The sequence below is a fragment of the Callithrix jacchus genome, chromosome 2 (assembly GCF_049354715.1).
Source record: "Callithrix jacchus isolate 240 chromosome 2, calJac240_pri, whole genome shotgun sequence".
Taxonomy (NCBI): Eukaryota; Metazoa; Chordata; class Mammalia; order Primates; family Cebidae; genus Callithrix; species Callithrix jacchus.
In genome coordinates, this window is record NC_133503.1 from 17,175,944 (window position 1) to 17,197,077 (window position 21,134).

The following is a 21,134-nucleotide window of genomic DNA, read 5'->3' on the forward strand; positions in this document are numbered from 1 at the left end:
AAATATCCATTTCACCCAAACCAGCCAAAGTATTAGCATAGGACCAAATTATTCCCTTATTATACATTGAGTGTCTGAAGGATCTGTAGTGATGTTGCTTTTTTCATTGCTGATATAGATTGTTTTTTCTTACTCTGTTTCTTGGTCATTCTGGCTAGACATGATCAGTTTCATTGGTTTCTACTGTTATTTTCTTCCTTATTATTTTGGATACACAAGCATGTCTTGGAGATACTGCAGGATTGCTTCCAAACCATAAGGCAAATACCACAGTAAAGCAAGTCACATGAATGCTTTGGTTTCCCAGTGCAAACAGAAGTTAGGCTTACACTATACTGTTGTCTGTTAAGTGTATAATATGTTTGAAAAAACAGTGTACGTACCTTAATTAAAAAGTAGATTATTGGCTGTGCATGGTGGCTCACACCTGTAATCCCAGCACTTTAAGAGGCCAAGACGAGAGGATGGCTTGAGCACAGTAGTTCTAGACCAGCCTGGGCAACAGAGCGAGATGCCATCTCTACAAAAAAAATCAACAAAAAAATTAGCCGGGCATAGAGACACACGCCTGTGGCGGCACAGAGACACGCCCAGCTACTTAGGAGGCTGATGGAAAAGGATTGCTTGAGCTTGGGAGGTCAAAGCTTCAGTGAGCCGAAATTGTGCCACTGCACTCAAGCCTTGGCGACAGAGTGAGACCCTGTCTCAAAAATAAAAGACAAAACAAAAAGCATATGTTTACACCATCTTGTCTTCTGTTAAGCATGCGACAGCATTGTCTTTCTGTTGTTTTGAGACAGAGTCTCACTTTGTTGCCTAGGCTGGAGGGCAGTGGTGTGTTCTCGGCTCACTGCAATCCCCGCCTCCTGGGTTCAAGTTATTCTCTTGCCTCAGCCTCCCGAGTAGCTGGGATTACAAACACACACCACCACGTGCGGCTAATTTTTTGTATTTGTAGTAGAGACGGGGTTTCACCATGTTGGCCAGGCTGGTCTCGAACTCCAGACCTCAGGTGATCCACCCACCTCGGCCTCCCAAAGTGCTGGGATTGCAGGCGTGAGCCACTGTGCCTGGCCGTAATAGCATTATGTCTAAGAAAACATTGTGCATACCTTAATTTTAAAATGGTTTATTGCTGAAAAAGCTGACGATCATCTGAGCCTTTAGTGAGCTGTAATCTTTTTGCCAGTGGAGGGTCCTGCCTTGAGGTTGATGGCTGCTGACTGATTAGGGGGGTGGCTGCTGAAGCTTGGGGTGCTGTGGCAATTTCTTAAAATAAGACGACAGTGCAGTTTGCCACATCAATGGACTCTTTCTTTTAAGAAAGATTTCTCCGTAACATGCTATACTATTTGATAGTGTGTTACCTGCAGAACTTCTTTCAAAATTGGAGGCTTTCCTCTCCAACCCTGCTGCTGCTTTATCAGCTAAGCTTATGCAGTGTTCTAAATCCTTTGTCATTTCAACAGTGTTCACAGCATCTTCACCAGGAGTAGAGGCCATCTCAGGAAACCACTGTGTTTGCTCCTCCGTGAAAAGCAGCTCCTCCTCTTTGCAAATTTATCATGACATTGCAGCAATACAGTCCTGTCTTCAGGCTCCACTCTTAACTCGTGCTCTCTAGCTGTTTCCACCACATCTGCAGTGACTTCCGGCAGTGAAGTCTTGAACCTTTCAAAGTTGTCCACGAGGGTTGGAATCCGTTTTTTTTCTTTCGAGACGGAATCTTGCTCTGTCTCCCAGGCAGGAGTGTAGTTTGGCTCACTACAACCTCTGCCTCCTGGGTTCAAGTGATTCTCCTGCCTCAGCCTCCCGAGTAGCTGGGATTACAGGCGTTCACCCCCACACCTGGCTGATTTTTGTGTTTTCAGTAGAGACAGGGTTTTACCATGTTGGCTAGGCTGATCTCGAACTCCTGACCTCAGGTGATCCATCCACCTTGGACTTCCAAAGTGCTGGGATCATAGGTGTGAGCCACTGCGCCTGGCCTGTTGTCCCATTGATAGAGCACTGACAGAGGACATTTAGCATCATTCTTGAGCCCCCGGGGGTTTTTAGGATGGTCAATGAGCATTGGCTTCAACTTAAAGTCCCCAGCTGCATTGCCCCTAACAGGAGAGTCAGCCTGTCCTATGAAGCTTTGAAGCCAGGCATTGACTTCTCTCTAGCTATGAAAGCCTTAGATGGCATCATCTTCCAGCAGAAGGCTGTTTTATCCATTTTGCAAATCCGTTAGTTGGTGTAGCCACTTTAACCAATGCCCCTAGGTGCATCAAGCAATTCTCCTGCTTCAGTCTCCCGAGTAGCTAGGATTACAAGTGACTGCTGCCACGCCCAGCTAATTTTTTGTATCTTTTTTTTTTTTTTTTTTTTGGTAAAGGCGGGGTTTCACCATGTTGGTCAGGCTGGTCTTGAACTCCCGACCTCAAGTGATCCACCAGCCTTGGCCTCCAACGTGCTTAGATTACAGGCGTGAGCCACCGCGCCCGGCCCTTTTCATATCTTTAGTAGAGATGGGGTTTCGCCATTTTGGTCAGGCCAGTCTTGAATTCCTGACCTTGTGATCCTCCTGCCTCTGAGTCCCAAAGTGCTGAGATTACAGGCATGAGCCACCGTGCCTGACTATCCTTGCATTTTCATGTTATGGAGATGGCTTCTTAGTTGGAATCTCACTCTGTTGCCCAGACTGGAGTGCAGTGACATAATCTCGGCTCACTGTAACTTCTGCCTCCTGGGTTCAAGCAATTCTCCTGCCTCAGCCTCCTGAGTAGCTGGGACTACAGGCGCCTGCCACCATGCTTGGCTTGGCTAATTTTTGTATTTTGTTAGTAGAGATGGGGTTTCGCCATGTTGGCCAGGCTGGTCTCAAACACCTGACCTCAAGTGATCCACCCACTTTGGCCTTCCGAAGTGCTGGGATTACAGGCATGAGCAACCACACCTGGCCAATGGCTTCTTTCCTCACACCTCATGAGCCAGTCTCTGCTGGCTTCAAACTTTCCTTTTGGAGTTTCTCACCTCTCTCAGCCTTCACAGAATTGAAGAGAGTTGGAGCCTTGCTCCGGATTAGGATTTGGCTTGGCTTAAAGGAATGTTGGGGCTGGTTTGATCTTCTCTCCAGAGCACTTAAACTTTCTCCATGTCAGCCAGCAGTAAGCCTGTTTCACTTTCTTTGTTTTTTTTTTTTTTTTTTTTTTTTTTTTTTTTTGAGACGGAGTTTCTCTCTTGTTACCCAGGCTGGAGTGCAATGGCGCGATCTCAGCTCACCGCAACCTCTGCCTCCTGGGTTCAGGCAATTCTCCCACCTCAGTCTCCTGAGTAGCTGGGATTACAGGCACGCGCCACCACGTCCAGCTAATTTTTTGTATTTTTAGTAGAGACAGGGTTTCACCATGTTGACCAGGATGGTCTCGATCTGTTGACCTCATGATCCACCCGCCTCGGCCTCCCAAAGTGCTGGGATTACAGGCTTGAGCCACCGCGCCCGGCCAAGCCTGTTTCACTTTCTTATCATACATGTGTTCATCAGAGCGCTTGAAATTTCCTTCAAGAACTTTTTCTTTGCTTTCACAGCCTGGCTAACTGTTGTACACAAGAGGCCTTGCTTTGAGGCTATCTTGGTTTTTGACTGGCTTCTGCCTTCCTCACTAAGTTTAATCATTTCTACCTTTCGATTTAAAGTGAGAGACATGTGACTCTTTATTTCACTCGAACACTTAGAGGCCGTTGTAGGATATTAACTGACCTGATTTCAGTATTGTTATGCTTTAGGGAATAGGGAGGCCCAAGGAGAGGGAGAGAGATGAGGAAGGCCACTTGGCAGAGCAGTCAACACACCTTTTTTTTTCTTGCTATATAAAAATCACACGGCCGGGCGCGGTGGCTCATGCCTATAATCCCAGCAGTTTGGGAGGCTAAGGTGGCTGGATGGATCACTTGAGGTCAAGAGTTCAAGACCACCCTGGCCAACATGGTGAAACCTTGTCTCTACTAAAAACACATAAATTAGCCAGGCTTGGTGGCACATGCCTATGATCTCAGCTATTTGGGAAGCTGAGGCAGGAGAATTGCTTGAGCAGTGAGCAGAGATTGGGCCACTGCACTGCACTCCAGCCTGGGTGACAAGAGTGAGACTCTGTCTCAAAAAGAAAGAAAGAAAAACACAACAACACACACATGGGCCAGGCATGGTGGTTCATGCCTGTAATCCCAGCACTTTGGGAGGCTGAGGCAGATGGACCATCAGAGGTCAGGAATTTGAGACCGGCCTGGCTAACCTGTTGAAACTCCATCTGTACTAAAAATACAAAAATTGACCGGGGGTGCTTGTGAGCACCTGTAATCCCAGCTACTTGGGAGGCTGAGGCATGAGAATCGCTTGAACCTGGGAGGCAGAGATTGCAGTGAGCTGAGACAATACCACTGCAGTCCAGCCTGAGCAACAGTGAGACTCCATCTCAAAAAAAAAAAAAAAAAGAAAAGAAACACATTTGTCAGTGAAGTTTACATCTTATATGGGCACTAGTCATGGAGCCCCAAAACAATTGCAGTTTTTTATAGATAAGAGGTCTTGCTCTGTTGCCCAGGCTGGTCTCAAACTCCTGACCTCAAGTGATCTGCCCTCCTTGGCCTCCCAAAGTGCTGGGATTACAGGCGTGAGCTACCATCCTCGGCCCCTTTTATCATTTTAGAATGTTCTTCTTTGTTGCTGGTGACAATTTTTGTCTTAAAAACTCTATTCCATTTGTTATGAGTACAGCCGTTGCAGCTCTCTTGGTTCCTGTTTGCATGGTATACCTTTTTCATGCTTTGCCTTTCAATTGATGAGTGTCTTTGTTGTTAGTTTTTTGTCTAAGTTTTGGTTCTCCTTTGCTGCCTTTTAAACACATTTATTAGAATATGTTTAAGAATTCCATTTTAATTTTCCTGTTAGCTTTCTCGGTATCATTTTGTCATTTTTAAAAATAGAAAATAAAGATAATATATATTCCTAACTTTTTACATTCTCTTCTAATGTCTTTTTTCCACATGAAATGCAGAAATCTTGCAACTTCATGTAAGTTGCTGTCATCTCTCGAATTTGCATTATATGTAATACTTCTTCACATGGTGTCAACCCCTGAAGACAATGTTATAAACTTAGTTTTAATCATTTAAGTGGCTTATCAGGAAATTAGGAGGAAAAATGAAAACAGTCTTTTGTATTTATTCAGATGTTTATTATTTCTGTTGCTTCTCAGTCTCTTCTGAGTATTCCAGTTTTCCTGCAGTTTCAGCCCAAAGAAGTTATGCCTTGTAGAGCTGCTGGTAATGAATTTTTTTAGTGTTTTTTTTTTTTTTTGAGACAGAGTCTCACTCTGTCACCCAGGCTGGAGTACAATGGTGCAGTCTCGGCTTACTGCAGCCTCCTCCTTCTGGGTTCAAGCAATTCTCCTGCCTCAGCTTCCGAGTAGTTGGGATTGCAGGTGTGAGCCACCATGCCTGATCTCTTTGTGTTCTTTTATCTGAAAATATGTCTATTTCACCTTCATTCTTGAGTGATGTTTTTACTCAATATAGAATTTTGGGTTGACAGTTTTTTTTTTTCTTTGAGCGCTTAAGAGATATTCTACTCTTTTTTGGCCTCTGGTTTCTGAAGAGAAGTTATTCATTAAGCAAACAATTGTTCTGGAAGTGACAGGTTACATGTTTCTTGTTCTTCTGGGGGTTTGTGTATATCTGTGTCAGCCGTTTGACTGTGGCGTGCCTTGTGGTGCACTTGTGTTTATTTTGCTTGGTGTTCATCTGACATCTTACCTCTGCAAGTTTCTGTTTGTCATCAAATTTGGGAAGATTTCAGCTATTGAGGAAAGACTTACAGAAATCTTCATGCGTTTTTCTTACTATTTTTTCTGTTTGACATACATTTGATGATTTGTTATCTGACATGTCTCTGAGGCTGGTTCCCCTGCATCCAAACTCTCACTTTTCTCTTAATCATACCCATTCAGCTCTTAGATCCCTTCCATGGATATTTTATTTCTGAAATTGTACTTCTCAGTTTTGTAATTTATTTATGTTGTTTGAGATAGGGTCTTACTCTGTCACCCCGGCTGGAATGCAGTAGCACAAACATAGCTCACTGAAGCCTCAACCTCCTGGCCTCAGGTGATCCTCCCACCTTTGTCTGCTGAGTACCTGGGATCACAGGTGCATGCCATGATTCCTGGCTAATTATTGTATTTTTTGTAGAGACAGAGTCTTGCTATGTTGCCTAGGCTGGTCTTGAACTCCTGACCTCAAGGGATCCTCCCGCCTTAGCCTCCCAAAGTTCTGGGATTACAGGTGTGAGCCACCTTACCCAGCCAGTTCTATACTTTCAGTTGGTTCATTTGGCTCTTTTCTGTTGCTTCTTTGCTAGTCCTTCCTATTTGGTGAAATTTTCATGTATCGAAAACAAATTTTGTTTCATCTCTTTGAGGATTTCAGAATCCTTGGCTGTTCGTTCCAACATCTGGTTCATCTCAGTATCAGGTTCAGTTGGTTTTCTTTTCTCTCTGGAATGTAATGCATTTTCTTGGTTCTTCATTTGTCTAGTAATTTTTTTTTTTTTTTTTGAGACAGAGTCTTGCTCTGTCACCCAGGCTGGAGTGCAGTGGTGCGATCTCTGCTCACTGCAGCCTCTGCCTCCTGGATTCAAGTGATTCTTGTGCCTCAGCCTCCCAAGTAAGTTGGGATTACAGGCACCCACTACCATGCCCAGCTAATTCTTGTATTTTTAGCAGAGGTGGGGTTCCACCATGTTGGCCAGCCTGGTCTCAAACTCCTAACTCCAGGTGATCTGCCTGCCTCGGCCTCCCAAAGTGCTGGGATTACCGGCGTGAGCCACTGCTCCCGGCTTCTGGCTCCCTTTCTATCTTCTGTGTTGCCAATTTCTAGACTTCTCTTTCCTGGTGCTGAGGTCAGCAGGACTTTCTTTTCCATGTGGGCCCCACCTTCCCTGCTGGTGCCAAGAAGACCGTGTCTAGTGCTGGGATAGAGGGTGCAGGGAGGAGATCTGCTTCTTGTGACTTCATTCTCCACCTCCCACATGAGCCTCCTCTCTGTCCGCTGTCCCTCCCTCCACCACACACAATGGGCCCATGAAGGGTTGCATACACCAGGTGTTCCAGTGGATCTCTGCTGGGGACTGTTACTGGGTGGTACCTCATTCCATCATACCCAGAAGCAGAACTCTCAAACCTGTGTTTTACTATGGCGTATACCCACATCAGCCTCAAAAGCTCCTTGCTGGCCGGGCACAGTGGCTCACACCTGTAATCTCAGCACTTTGGGAGTCCAAAGCAGGCAGATGATGAGGTCAGGAGTTTGAGACCATCCTGGCCAACATTGTGAAACCCGTCTCTACTAAAAATAAGAAAAACAATTAGCTGGGCATGGTGATGTGTGCCTGTAATCCCAGCTACTTGAGAAGCTGAGGCAGGAGAATGGCTTGAACCTGGGAGGCAGAGGTTGCAATGAGCGAAGAATTTGTCATGGCACTCCGGCTTAGCCACAGAGCAAGACTGTCTCAAACAAACAAAAATCCCCTTGCTGCCTCCCAGCACAATGGAAAGTTGGAAAGTCTGTTAGCAAAAGACGAATGAATGGGATCATGACGTTTTGCCGGCGATTCTGTTCCACTGGGCATCCCCTGCCAGTCCCTGTTGCTGTGGCTTCATCTACCGGTGCAGTGGGAGCCAAGCCTCTCACAGCTGCCCCTGGAGTCAGTGGGCCTGGGATTAGGCCCTGGCTTTTTGGCTCCTGTACTGAGGATTTAAAACAGACCACTAGCTGTCCCTGGGGTTGTTAACCCAAGGGATTGTCACAGACATTGCATCCCTAAGTGAACACACCTTGAAGCCCCCGTCCCAGGGAGCAGTGCCGTCCACACCTCACTCACACACTCTTCCTGGACACCAGGCCTGAGCTAGGGCTTGAGCTGGAGGTCCCAGAGAACTCAAGGATCTGCTTCCCGGGGGCAGGGCAGATTGAGATAAGCTGAGACCCTGGCATGGACAGATATGCTAAGGTGTGGCATTGCCCGTGACAACAGAGGTGTGGCCAGAGAGGACTTCCCAGGCTGTGGGGTGGTTCTCTTCCTGAAGGACTCAGCACTGTTCCAAGGAGAGGTCAGGGGGAGCTGGTGCTCTGTGCAGAGGGGCTGGCAGAGAGCAAAGCTGGCAGGTGGGAATGAGTGGGGATGGTGGGTGCTGGGCAAGTGCCCGGCACCTGTGCTCAGAGGCTGGGCATTCCAGGAGCCCGAAGGGCTGGGACCCATGATCCAGGGCAGAGGGAAGCAGCATCTCAGCTGTGGAACAGGTGGGGCTGGGGGTGGGAGGAGGGCTGTGGAGAGGCCCTGTCTTGTAGAGAGGACAATGGGAGTGGATGATTCCTGGGACCATCCAGCTCTGACAGGCAGCACCAGGAATGGGAAAGAGAAGGCCGGGGGCTTGGGGATTCTCTGCGGGTTTCCCCTCCTGCCTGCCCTAGAGGACTGCTGCCCTGCAGGTGTGGGCCTGCCCAGCTGCCCTGGCTTCTGGGATTTCCACCAGTCAGGTGGGGCTCTGGAGGAGCTCAAAGGGCCCAGGATTTTCCCGTGGGGCGAGGTGCAAGGGGCGGGGAGCAGCGTTCGGGCAGCTGAGGCGGGCGAGGACAGGCGTAGGGGCAGGTGTGGGCCCCGTGAGCCCATCTTCTTCTCGGACCTCAGTTTCCTCTCCTGGAAACGGGGAGAAGGGCTGCCATCAGCAGGGAGGTCTCCTGGGGGAGGAACGGGGCCTGTGGGTCTGGGTGGGAAGGAAAGAGTCCCTGCAAGCCTGTGACCAGCGCGCCCTCCTCCCGCGTCCAGGCACAGAGTTCGAGTACACCGACTCGGAGAGTGAGGTCAAGGTGCGAAAGCGGTCGCCCGCAGGGCTGCTGCGGCCCAAGAAGGGGTTGGGGGAGCCGGGGCCCTCCCTGGCCGCACCCACGCCTGGCGCCCGCGGCCCCGGCCCCAGCAGCCCAGACAAGGCCAAGCTGGCAGCGGAGAAGGGACGCAAGGCCCGGAAGCTGCGGGGCCCCAAGGAACCCGGCTTCGAGGCGGGGCCCGAGGCCAGCGACGACGACCTGTGGACGCGGCGCCGCAGCGAGCGCATCTTCCTGCACGACGCCTCGGCTGCCGCCCCTGCACCTGCCAGTACTGCGCCGGCCACCAAGGCCAGCCGCTGCGCCAAGGGTGGCCCCCTGAGCCCGCGCAAGGACGCCGGGCGTGCCAGGGACAGGAAGGACCCCAGGAAGGTAGGGGCTGCGTGGGGAAGGGGGCCGTGGAAGGGTCCCTGGGATTCCTCGAGGGAGAGGCCCTCTCCCCTCCCAGCCTGGGGAAGCGGCCTCACTGTTAACCAAGTGTGCGGCTCCAGGTCCACCCAGAGCGCCTGCTAGGACTTAGCCCCAGGAGGAGCTGTGCCCGTGTTCCTTTGTTTCTTAAGAGTCAGGATCTTGTTCTGTCACCCAGGCTGGAGTGCAGTGGCCTGATTATGGCTCACTGTAGCTGTCAACTCCTAGCCTCAAGCAGTCCTCCTGCCTCAGCCTCCCAGATAAATGGGTCTTCAGGTACATGCTGCTGCACCCAGCTAATTTACTTTTTGTAGAGATGAGATCTCACTATGTCGCCCAGGCTGATCTTAAACTCCCGACCTTTAGCTGTCCTCCTGCCCCAGCCTGCCAAAATGCGGAGATTACAGGCATGAGCCACCATGTTTGGCCACCCATTTCTTACAGAGGTCCTTAATCTCTCTTCTTCTGTCTAAGACTTTAAAAAATGAATACAGGGACCAGGTGCAGTGGCTCATGCCTGTAATCCCAGCACTTTGGGAGGCCGAGGCAGGCAGATCATGAGGTCATGAGTTTGAGACCAGCCTGGCCAATGTAAAAACCCTGTCTCAACTAAAAAATATAAAAATTAGCCAGGCATGGTTGTGTGTGCCTGTAGTCCCAGCTACTCAGGAGGCTGAGGCAGGAGAATCGCTGGCACCCAGGAGGCGGAGGTTGCGGTGAGCTGAGATCGTACCGTTACACTCAAGCCTGGGTGACAGAGTGAGACTCCGTGTCCAAAAAAAAAATGTCTTGCGTGTTAGAGATGGGTGGATCACCTGAGGTCAGGAGTTGGAGACCAGCCAGACCAACATGGAGAAACTCTGTCTCTGCTAAAAATACAAAATCAGCCAGGCGTGGTGGCGCCTGTCTGTAGTCCCAGCTTACTCGGGAGGCTGAGGCAGGAGAATTGCTGGAACCCGTGAGGCAAAGGTTGCAGTGAGCCGAGATCGTGCCATTGCACTCCAGCCTGGGCAACAAGAGTGAAACTCTGTCTAAAAAAAAAAAAAAGAAAGAAAGAAAACAAAGTAAATAAAATCATCCCTGGACCCCAGAGGAAGACACTGATACCAGAGTACAGTTACCAAGATACTGAAGACTCCTCTGTGGTGCGATGCCTGTCTGCTCCTTCAGGGATGTGTTTAACTGCTGAAGACATCGGCAGTGGGTCTAGTAAATACCATATTTGAAATTGTAGTATTTTTGTAGAGACGTCTCACTCTGTCACCCAGGCTAGAGGGAAGTGCTGTGCTCATGGCTCACTGCAACCTTGAACTCCTGGGCTCAAACAATCCTCCCACCTCACCCTCCTGATTAGCTGGGACTACAGGTGCATAACACCACACCCAGCTAAGTTTTAAACTTTAAGTATAGATGAGATCCTGCTCTGTTGTCCAGGCTGATCTCAGACTCCCTTCTTCTGCTTCAGCCTCTCAAAGTGTTGGGAGTATAGGTGTGAGCCACCACACCTGGCTGGTGCTGTACTTCTGAAGCAGTGAGTGTAAAGGATGTTTTAAGGTCCCTGCGGTGACTATTGTGTGCTGCAAGACTCTGTGGTTTCCGTTGGTGGCAAAGTCACCGGCACTGCTGGTACTCTTGTGGTTTGTGGCCTCCACTCTCACCTGAAGGAAAAACCCCATGTTTTTTAGAGGTTAAGATGTGAAAATACAGGTGGGACTGTTTTTTCCTACCTGTTTACAGATTCCCTAAATTCTCTCTATGGACACCCCAGATTAAGAAAATTTGTTTTTCAACCACTCTGTGATAATTGTACCTGTTACCCTTTTTGCACTGGCCACTAGGGAGCTGATGGCCAAATGCTTCCTCCTATTTGGATGCATTCAGCCTTAATTAACAGCTAGGCTTTGACAGTATTCTGATTCTCTCCACCCTGAGCCCCTGATATAGGAGAAACCCTCAAATAACAGTGACTTTCTAGAGAAAAATCACAAAAAAGACAAGAGTCTCATTCCAGGCTGGAAAACAGTGGAGCAGTCGTGGCACACTGCAGCCTCCACCTCCCACGCTCAGGTGATCTTCCGTCCTCAGCCTCTGGAGTAGCTGAGACTACACATGTGTGCCAGCGTGCCTGGCTAAATTTTTTTTTTTTTTAAGATGGAGTCTTGCTCTCTTGGCCAAGCTGGAGTGCAGTGGTGTCATCTCAGCTCACTGCAACCTCTGCCTACCAACTTCAAGCAATTCTCCTGCCTCAGCCTCCTGAGTAGCTGGGATTACAGGCATGCACCACTACACCTGGCCAATTTTTGTATTTTTAGTAGAGACAGGGTTTCACCATGTTGCTCAGGCTGGTCTAGAACTCCTGACCTCAGGTATGTGCCCAACTGGGCCTCACAAAGTGCTGGGATTACAAGTGTGAGCCACTGCACCTGGCCTGCCTGGCTAATTATTTTTTTGAGATAGAATCTTGCTGTCTCCCAGGCTGGAGTGCAGTGGCGCAAATCTTGGGTCACTGCAACCTCTGCCTCCCAGGGTCAAGCAATTCTCCTTCGTCAGCCTCCTGAGTAGCTGGGAGAACAGGTACACATTGCCATGCCCGGCTAATTGTTTGTATTTTTAGTAGAGACAGGGTTTTTCCATGTTGGCCAGTCTCATCTCGAACTCCTGACCTCAGGTGATCTGCCCTACTCAGCCTCCCATAGTGTTGGGATTACAGGCGTGAGCCACCATGCTCGGATTTCTATCAATATTTTCATTGTGTTTACCTGTAAGAGACAGTCTTGCTCTGTTGCCCAGTCTGGAGTGCAGTCATGATCGTAGCTCACTGCAGCCTCAAACTTCCAAGTTTAAGCAATTCTCCTGCCTGTCTCCTCTGAGTAGCTGGGACCACAGGTGCGCGCCACCACACTTTGCTAATTTTTTTTTTAATTAAGAGATGGGGGTCTCACTTTGTTGCCCAGCTGGTTTCAAACTCTTGGGCCTAAGTTGATCCTCCTGCCTCGGCCTCCCAATGTGCTGGGATTACAGGTGTGCACCATCATATCCGGCTAATTAAAAAAAAATTATTTTTGTACAGATGGGGCTGGGTCTTTTTATGTTGTTCAGGCTAGTCCTGAACTCCTGGGCTCAAGCAGTCCTCCTCCTTTCTCAGCCTCCCAAAATGCTGGCATTTCACGGATAAGCCACCGTGCCTGGCCATCAGTATTTTTGTTTGTTTGTTTTTTAGGCAGAATCTCCCTCTTTTTGCATAGGCTGGAGTGCAGTGGCACCATCTTGGCTCACTGCAACTTCTGCCTCCTGGGTTCAAGCGATTCTCCTGCCTCAGCCTCCTGAGTGGCTGGGATTACAGGCACGCACCACTATGCCCAGCTAATTTTTTGTATTTTTAGTAGAGACGGGGTTTCACCATGTTGACCAGGATGGTCTCGATCTCTTGACCTAGTGATCCACTGGCCTTGACCTCCCAAAGTGCTGGGATTACAGGCTTGAGCCACCGCACCTGGCCTGGTCTGGTTGTATTTTTAAACGGTTGAATGACATTCTACTGTCTGTCTTCCACCTGCTGGCGGGTGGTGGTTTGGTTGACAATGGTGTTTTGCCATCATAATCACCAAAGCAGTGAGCGTCTCTGTTTTGTAAACAGAACTTCTATCACATCGGAAGTTATTTTCTTATTTATTTATTTTTTACAGAAAAGCAGAGGAAGGCTCTCAGCCATGGGTTTTCTGATCAAAGGGAAAGAAACGGTTACTGGTTTTATCTGATTATAACAGTAATTTGGAAGATTAAAAAAAAAAACCACTCAGGACTTTTTTTTTCTGCTGTCATTTCCTTTTGTTCCCCGTGCGTACAGCTGCAGGGACATGTACCAGGAGATGCTGCTCTCTGTTTAATGACAGATTCCAGAGATAAAGGGCGAAGTACCACTAACATTCCTTCCACCCTTAAGATGCCTCTCATTCCAGAAGGATGACTTGGACGGGAAAGTTCAGCAGAAACAAGGAAACAAAACACACACACATGCATATATTTATTTTTCCGCCCAAAATGGGGATTAAACTGTACACTCTCGTGCTCTAGAACATGCCATTTTTTGTCCTTTTCAATGTTCTTTGCTTTGACTTTCCTTTTGGGTACGGACGCTGTGACTCTGTTGTTTCTTGGTAGCATGTGACCATTATTATCTTTATTTGTTATTTTGCTGCTCTCTTGGCCTTGGCCGTTTGTTTTTAATTTAATTTTTTTTTTCGAGTTGGAATTTCACTCTTTTTGCCCTGGCAGGGGTGCAATGGTGCAATCTCGGCTCACTGCAACCTCCACCTCCTGGGTTCGAGCGATGCTCCTACCACAGCCTCCCAGGTCGCTGGGATTACAGGCGCCTGCCACCACACCCGGCTAATGGCCGTTGTTTTAGACATGTCCCTTTTACAAAGTGTAGACTTTTTAGCCCGGCATGGCGATGTATGTCTGTAGTCCCAGCTACTGGCGAGGCTGAGGCAGGAGGATCACTTGAGCCCAGGAGGCTGAGGTTGCAGTGAGCAGTGATTGTGCCACTGCACTCCAGCCTGGGTGACAGAGCAAGACCCTGTCTCAAAAACAACAACAAAACAGAGTGAAAAAGTGGAGGCTGAGGCAAGAGAATTGCCTGAACCCAGGAGGCGGAGGTTGCGGTGAGCCGAGATTGCGCCATTGCACTCCAGCCTGGGTAATAAGAGCGAAACTCCGTCTCAAAAAAAAAAAAAAAAGAAAGTGGAGACAGCCTACAGGCTCTTCCCATTATGGGAATAGTTAAAAGTAAATCAATTCCGGTTTCTCCATACCTTGGCTCATTTAGGCTGCTGTTATAAAAGAAAAAGAAGCTTCTTTTATGTGTATCAGTCATGTTGGGAGGAAAACGTTGCAAAGCAGGACTATCAGTAAATTCCCACCTGCGCTTTTTAAAAAAAGTATTGTGGGCTAGGTGATGTGGCTCATGCCTGTAATTCCCAGCACTTCGGGAGGCCTAGGCAGGCAGATCAGGAGGTGAGGAGTTTGAGACCAGCCTGGCCAATATGAAACCCCACCTCTACTAAAAATACAAAAATTAGCTGAGTGTGGTGGCGGGCTCCTGTAGTCCCAGCTACTTGGGTGGCTGAGGCAGAAGAATTGCTTGAACCCAGAAGGTGGAGGTTGCAGTGAGCGAAGATCACACCACTGCACTCCAGCCTGGGCGACAGAACAATACTCTGTCTTCAAAAGGAAAAAAAAAGTACTGTGTATGCATGGTCCTGTCTGCATAACCTCATATTTGCATGGTTGTGTGTACTTGTGGAAAGTTCTAGAAAGATAAACCATCCTGTTACTGGTAGCCACCTCTGTGGAGTTGGTAGGAGGGTCACTGGAGAGTAACTCACAGCATATATATGTATATGTATAAACATACACACACACACACACCCTCACACACACACAATGACAGACACGGAAACGGGACACGGCAGCGCCTTAGCCCTTGCTCACACACATACACACACACACACTTCAGTGTTCTTTTTTTTGGGGGGGGGCTAAGGGGGCAACAAGTAATATATACTAGCCTTAAGATGATAAACATTAAAAACAGCCTGTAGTCCCAGCACTTTGGAAGGCCAAGGCAAGAGGATTACTTGAAGCAGGAGTTTGAGACCAGCCTGGGCAACATAGCGAGACCCTGTTACTACAAAAAGTAAATTAGCTGGGTGTAGTGGCATGTACCTGTAGTCCAGCTACTCAGGAGGCTGAGGTGGGAGGATCGCCTGAGCCTAGGAGGTTGAAGCTACATTTCGTGGTGATGGTGCCACTGTCCTCTGGCCCAGGCAACAAAGTGAAGACCCTGTCTCAAAAAAAAAAACCCAAAAACTGAAAACACTTGCAGGGAGAGAGAGAAGGGGTGTTTCGTTCCGGGAGGGCACACTTAGGGTGGCACAGGCCTTGGGGATAAGTGAGTGAGCGGATGGAGTGCTGCCTGCACCTTCTCTGCCATCTGATGGCTCCTCTCTGCTGCTTCCTCCTCCAGAAGAAGAAAGGGAAGGAGACTGGGCCAGGAGCTGGGCTGCCACCGCCCCGAGCTCCCGCTTTGCCCTCTGAGGCCAGGGCTCCTCACGCCAGCTCCCTGACTGCTGCCAAGAAGAGCAAGGCCAAGGCCAAGGGGAAGGAGGTGAAGAAGGAGGTGAGGCTCGCCGTGCCCTGGTGGGCTCCATGGGGGGCTCTGTCTGCTGCTCTGTGTTCACCCTCACCGTGAAGGAGGCTTCGGGTGGCAAGGGTGACGTGGCTGGCGTCCCTGTGCTCCAGGGATAAAGAGATACAGGGGACTCAGCTCCTGTCCTCAGGAAATGCCTGCTTTATCGGGGGCTGGGGACACTGGAACCGTGATCAGGAGACCTGGGTGACGGGCCTCCAGCCCAGCATCAGGCCCTCACGGGCTGTCAGGCTTGGGTGAATTTCTTAGCCTGAGTGGGAGATGGTGGCATGCCCACTCCCCACACCTGCTAGCCCCTGCCCAGTGGTTTTCCCTCAAGCCCAGTGGGTGTGGCTGGAAATGCCACAGTTTCTGAACTGAGGCACCTCCCTCATGGTAATGAACAGACGTATGGTAGTGAGAACTGAGCACTGAGTATTGAGTACTGAGCCATGGCCAGTGGGTTTCAGGCCCATTTCACCCTCCCCTGATCTCTTGGGTACCCCCACCTGGGATCCCCACCATGCACATGACAGATTCCCTCTATGGACTGACTGTGGCTCCAGGTTTCCAGAGAGGGTCCCCAGACCAGCAAGGACCCCCGTGCCAGGTGTTAAGTTATTTGTTGGCCATTCTCTGTCCCTAGAACCGCGGGAAGGGGGGCGCCGTGAGCAAGCTGATGGAGAGCATGGCAGCCGAGGAGGATTTTGAACCCAACCAGGACTCGAGCTTCTCTGAGGACGAGCACCTGCCACATGGCGGGGCTGTGGAGCGGCCACTGACCCCGGGTGAGTGGCCGTGATGCAGTGTCTGCCAGAAGGGGCCACTGGAGCCTCCCTTGAGGGAGGCAGATCTGAGTGTGGCCTGAGACAGAAGGGCTGGGCTAACTAGGGGCAGGGAACCGCATGAGCAGAAGGTCCTGAGGTGGGACTGAGTTCCCTGGGGTGGATGAGAACGTTGGATTGGCTGAAGCTTAGTCAACTGGAGATGGAGCATAAGAGCCACCTTGGGGCCAGGGAGGAGGCAGATCCCGAGAGGGGCTTGGGAAGGAGCTCTGTGTTGACCTCCTTCAAAATGAGAAGCTCTCTGAGGTTAGATGTGAGGATGTGATGTGGTCTGATTGGCTTTAAAATGAGCTGTCTGGGGTGGGCGCGGTGGCTCACACCTGTAATCCCAGCACTTTGTGAGACCAAGATGGGCGGATCACCTGAGGTCAAGAGTGGAGACCAGCCTGACCAACTGGTAGAGATGGTAAAACCCCGTCTCTACTAAAAATATGAAAATTAGCCAGGTGTGGTAATCGGCATCTGTAATCCCAGCTACTTGGGAGGCTGAGGCAGGAGAATCGGTTGAAACCAGGAGGTGGCGGTTGCAGTGAGCTGAGTTGGCACCATTGCACTCCAGCCTGGGCAGCAAGAGTGAAACTCTTGTCTCCAAAAAAAAAAAAAAAAGAAAAAAAAAAAAGAAAAGCGAGCTCTCTGTTGCGCATAGGGAATGAGTTGGGGGCCCTAGGAGAGGCAGGGAGTCCAGTTAGGCTGTGCTGTCCAGGTGAGAGTAGGTCGTGGCCTGGGGCTGCTGTGGGGGCAGCAGGAGGGAGGTGGGGCAGGGTGTTTACAGTAGGAGTGAGAGTGAATGGGATGTGGGGTGGGGGTGCAGGCAGATGAGCGGGGAAGGGAAGGGTGACGTCAGGTGTGGGGGTGGGTTGGGGCCCTGTCCCTGAGACCCGGGCCAGGAAGGGCCGAGGGCCGTGTGCTGGGCTTTGATGGCTGGAGTCTGGAGCACCTGCAAGGGCATCCTAGGAAGTCACGCCCAGGAGGCTCTCAGACCCAGGGGTCTGGAGCTCAGAGGTGAGAGATCGTGGGTATGGATGGGGGAGCGAGTGAGAGAAGGAGCTGGCCGCTCCAAGACTGCATCAGTCAGCGGCTGCTCCAGAGAAAGGGAGGAAACCACAGGGAGAGAGAGCAGAGGGTTGGAACAGTGAGAGGTGACCGCCTTAAGGAAGTTTGCCTCTGGGCATTGATTTCCACCAGAAAGAAAAATCAGATGGCAAGTCATAGAGGTAGGTGGGATGTGGTGTCTTGCACCTGTAATCCCAGTAATTTGGGAGGCTGAGGTCGGAGGATCACTTGAGACCAGGAGTTTGAGATCAGTTGGATAATGTAGCAAGACCCTGTCTACCAAAAGTAAAATAATTAGTGAGGCACAGACGGTGGTGCACACCTGTAGTCCCAGCTACTCAGGAATCTGAGGAGGGAGGATGACTTAAGCCAAGGAGTTCTAGGCTGCAGCGAGCTATGATCACACTGCACTCTAGGCTGGGTGACAGAGCAAGACCTTGTCTCTGAAAAAATTATTTTAAAAAAGAGGCTGGGCGTGGTGGCTGATGCCTATAATCCCAGCATTTGGGAGGCAAGTGGATCACCTGAGGTCAGGGGTTCGGGACCAGCCTGGCCAACATGGTGAAACCCGTCTCTACTAAAAATACAAAAATTAGTTGAGCATGGTGGCAGGCGCCTGTAATTCCAGCTACTTGGGAGGCTGAGGCAAGAGAATCGCTTGACCCTAGGAGGCGGAGGTTGCAATGAGCCGAGATCACATCACTGCACTCCAGCCTGGGCAACATCTACAAAAAAAACAGAAAGCCCTAGAAGTTTGGCTGAGGGCAGTGATAAAGGGGCTGGATGTCATGATGGAGGATGATGCCTGTCTGGCGATGGCTGGAAACCTAGAGCTTCAATGCCAAGCCCGGAGGCTGCTGGTCTTGGGGTGGGAAGAGACCGCACGTGCAAGCAGTTGTTATCCATGGGTTCACACCCACCTGGGGTCTTTCCAGACATCTGGGGCCAGGCAGGGGAGGGGGCTGGGAGGAGAGGGGCTGCCCATCGCACCCTGTGCGTGCATACTGGTACTGGTACACACGGGTCTGTGCGGGTACACACACAGGCAGACGAAGATGTGCACACATCTCAGCCCCACAGGCCCACCCAGCCTCAGGTCTTCCATTCCAAGGGGATGACATTTAAGTGACGCGGGGGAGGGAGAGGTGTTGCAACCACCCCTGGCTCCAGCCTTGCCTCATAATCTGACCCCTGCAGCCCCGCGCTCCTGCATCATTGACAAGGATGAGCTGAAGGACGGCCTTCGTGTGCTCATCCCCATGGATGACAAGCTGCTGTACGCCGGGCACGTGCAGACGGTGCACTCACCGGACATGTGAGTGGAGGGGGAGGCCTGGCGCAGAGCCCCGCATCACACATCTGCCCTGAGTCCCGGCCATCTCTGTGCCTGCCTGCCTGCCTGGGCTGTGGCTTCCCCTGATGGCGTGGGGCGGGGGCGTGCGTGGGCTCAGAGCTGACAGGCCCTGGCACTTTGTTGGGGTACTGGGCGAGCCCTGCCAGGGGCTGGGTGCGGCTGCTCCATGGCGAGAGCTGCAGTGGGAAGGGGTAAGCGAGGGAGCATGCTGGCCTCTCGGGATCTGGACTGCACCTGCCTGGTGTGCTCTGTAACTCCTAGTTCTATAGATAAGGAAGATCAGCTCAGAAAAGGGGAGAATTCTCCCCACTTTCTAGCAAGTCAGCAAAGCTCTAAGTCCTGGTCTCACCTCCCAGTGGTCTAGGAGGCAGAGCTGGTGCTGGTGGGGTCGGGGCCCTCTGGAGAGCTCTCATCCTCTGTCACATCACGCCTCGTTTGCCCCCGCAGATACCGCGTGGTGGTGGAGGGTGAGCGTGGGAACCGGCCCCACATCTACTGTCTGGAGCAGCTGTTGCAGGAGGCGGTGAGAGGGGGAGGGGCACAGCTTCGGGAGGCTTGGGTGGGCTGGGGTATCCAAGGCCATGGCCACAACTGTACCCACACCTGGCATTCACCCCATGCCCTCCCAGATCATCGATGTGAGGCCGGCCTCCACTCGCTTCTTGCCACAAGGGACCAGGATCGCAGCCTACTGGAGCCAGCAGTACCGGTGCCTCTATCCAGGCACCGTGGTCCGAGGTGAGATGCCTCCTCCCCTAAAGCTCTCCCCAGCTCTCCCCCGACTAACGTCTCAACATGGACTCATTTGGCTAAGAAAACCTGTCTGGCTTAAGAATAATGACCTGTGGGATCACATAACTAAAAACTGTGTAGCCTCAGACATGGTTGGATCCAGGCGCCATTTAGACAATGTCATCAGGACTCCAGCTCTGAGTATCTCTCATCAGTACTGTCATCTGTGCTGGCTTCACACTAGTTCCTTGGAGATTGTAGTTTACCATCTTAACAAATCTTATCATTGGAGAATTTCTCAGTCCCAGTTTTCCCACACAAGTTCTAGTGTGAACAGACTTGGGTCATATGGTTTTCATTGATCCTACAGCTGTGAGTCTGATCAGCCAGGCCTGGGTCATATTCTCATCCCTGGGGCTCAGGAGTGAGGTCGCCTCCCTTTTATTTGTGGGCTGAGAAGGATGGGAGGGTGGCTTCCCCAGCAAAGTGGAGATGTTGTAAGAATGAGAGCGAATGAGGCTGGGCATGGTGGCTTCCGCTTGTAATCCCAATACTTTGGGAGACCAGGGTGGGTGAATCACTTGAGGTCAGGAGTTTTGTTTTTTGTTTTTTTTTTTTTTTTTTTTTTGAGATGAAGTCTCGCACTGTTGCCCAAGTTGTAGTGCAGTGGTGGGATCTCAGCTCCCTACAACCTCTGCCTCCTGGATTAAAACAATCCTTTGCCTCAGCCTCCCGAGTAGCTAGGACTACAGGCATGTGCTACCATGCCCAGCTAATTTTTTTGTATTTTTAGTAGAGATGGGGTTTCACCATTGGCCAGGATGTTCTCAATCTGAGGTCAAGAGTTTAAGACCAGCCTGGCCAATGTGGTAAAACCCTGTTTCTACTAAAAATACAAAAATTAGCCAGGCGTGGTGCCAGGCGCCTGTAATCCCAGCTAGTTGGGAGACTGAGGCAGGAGAATTGCTTGAGCCTGGGAGGTGGAGGTTGCAGTGAGCTGAGATTGCACCACTGTACTCCAGCCTGGGTGACAGAGCAAGACTGTGTCTCAAAAAAAAGGAGAATGGAGATTGGACAGAGGAAAACAACAGGTACCCTAGGAAATATAGTTGTGTATCAGACAGGCAAGAAAGACAGATGCTCACATGGTCCAACCCTTAGCTCTTACAAAAACAATGTATCCTAGAGAGGGGGTACGGATGTTGATTAGACACCCCCCGTCCCCACAAGAAAAGCCCACTCACATGCCAAATACAGTCCATCCCTTGGTTTACCATCCATTCATACCCAGAAGATGGAAACAGATGCCAGGTCAGCAAAACAACAGATGTCTGGTCCAGACTGAGTAGAGGATCTTGGGCTGGGAAGATTTTTTTTTCCATCTATCAGTCACTCATTTATCATCCAAACTCTGAAAATCCTGTTAATAAGGCAGAAGTTGGCCTTGGATTCAGATTTCCTGGCACACTCTGTCCCCCTGTACTGATTCTAGGCCTGCCTCATGGGTATCATTCTGGATTCTTGGGCCTTCCCTGTCCCTCTTCCTGAGAACCGTTTTTGTTGCATTGCATGTTTTTCTCTTTTTTGGTATGGTTCCTTGTTTTAAGCCGCAGATCTTTCAGTAGCTTTG

General features: G+C 50.3%; 1 protein-coding gene across 8 annotated transcripts in view; it reads left to right on the forward strand.

Annotated features, from left to right (window-relative positions):
- Positions 1-21,134, forward strand: part of TNRC18 (trinucleotide repeat containing 18) — a 112,433-nt gene that overhangs the window by 80,612 nt on the left and 10,687 nt on the right. For all 8 annotated transcript variants that reach the window (XM_054248864.2, XM_078358107.1, XM_054248872.2 and 5 more), the window contains 6 exons: positions 8,867-9,294; positions 15,359-15,511; positions 16,167-16,308; positions 18,616-18,733; positions 19,220-19,295; positions 19,402-19,510. In XM_054248864.2, the coding sequence (XP_054104839.2) occupies positions 8,867-9,294; positions 15,359-15,511; positions 16,167-16,308; positions 18,616-18,733; positions 19,220-19,295; positions 19,402-19,510 (1,026 nt within the window). The remainder of the gene's footprint in view (positions 1-8,866; positions 9,295-15,358; positions 15,512-16,166; positions 16,309-18,615; positions 18,734-19,219; positions 19,296-19,401; positions 19,511-21,134) is intronic.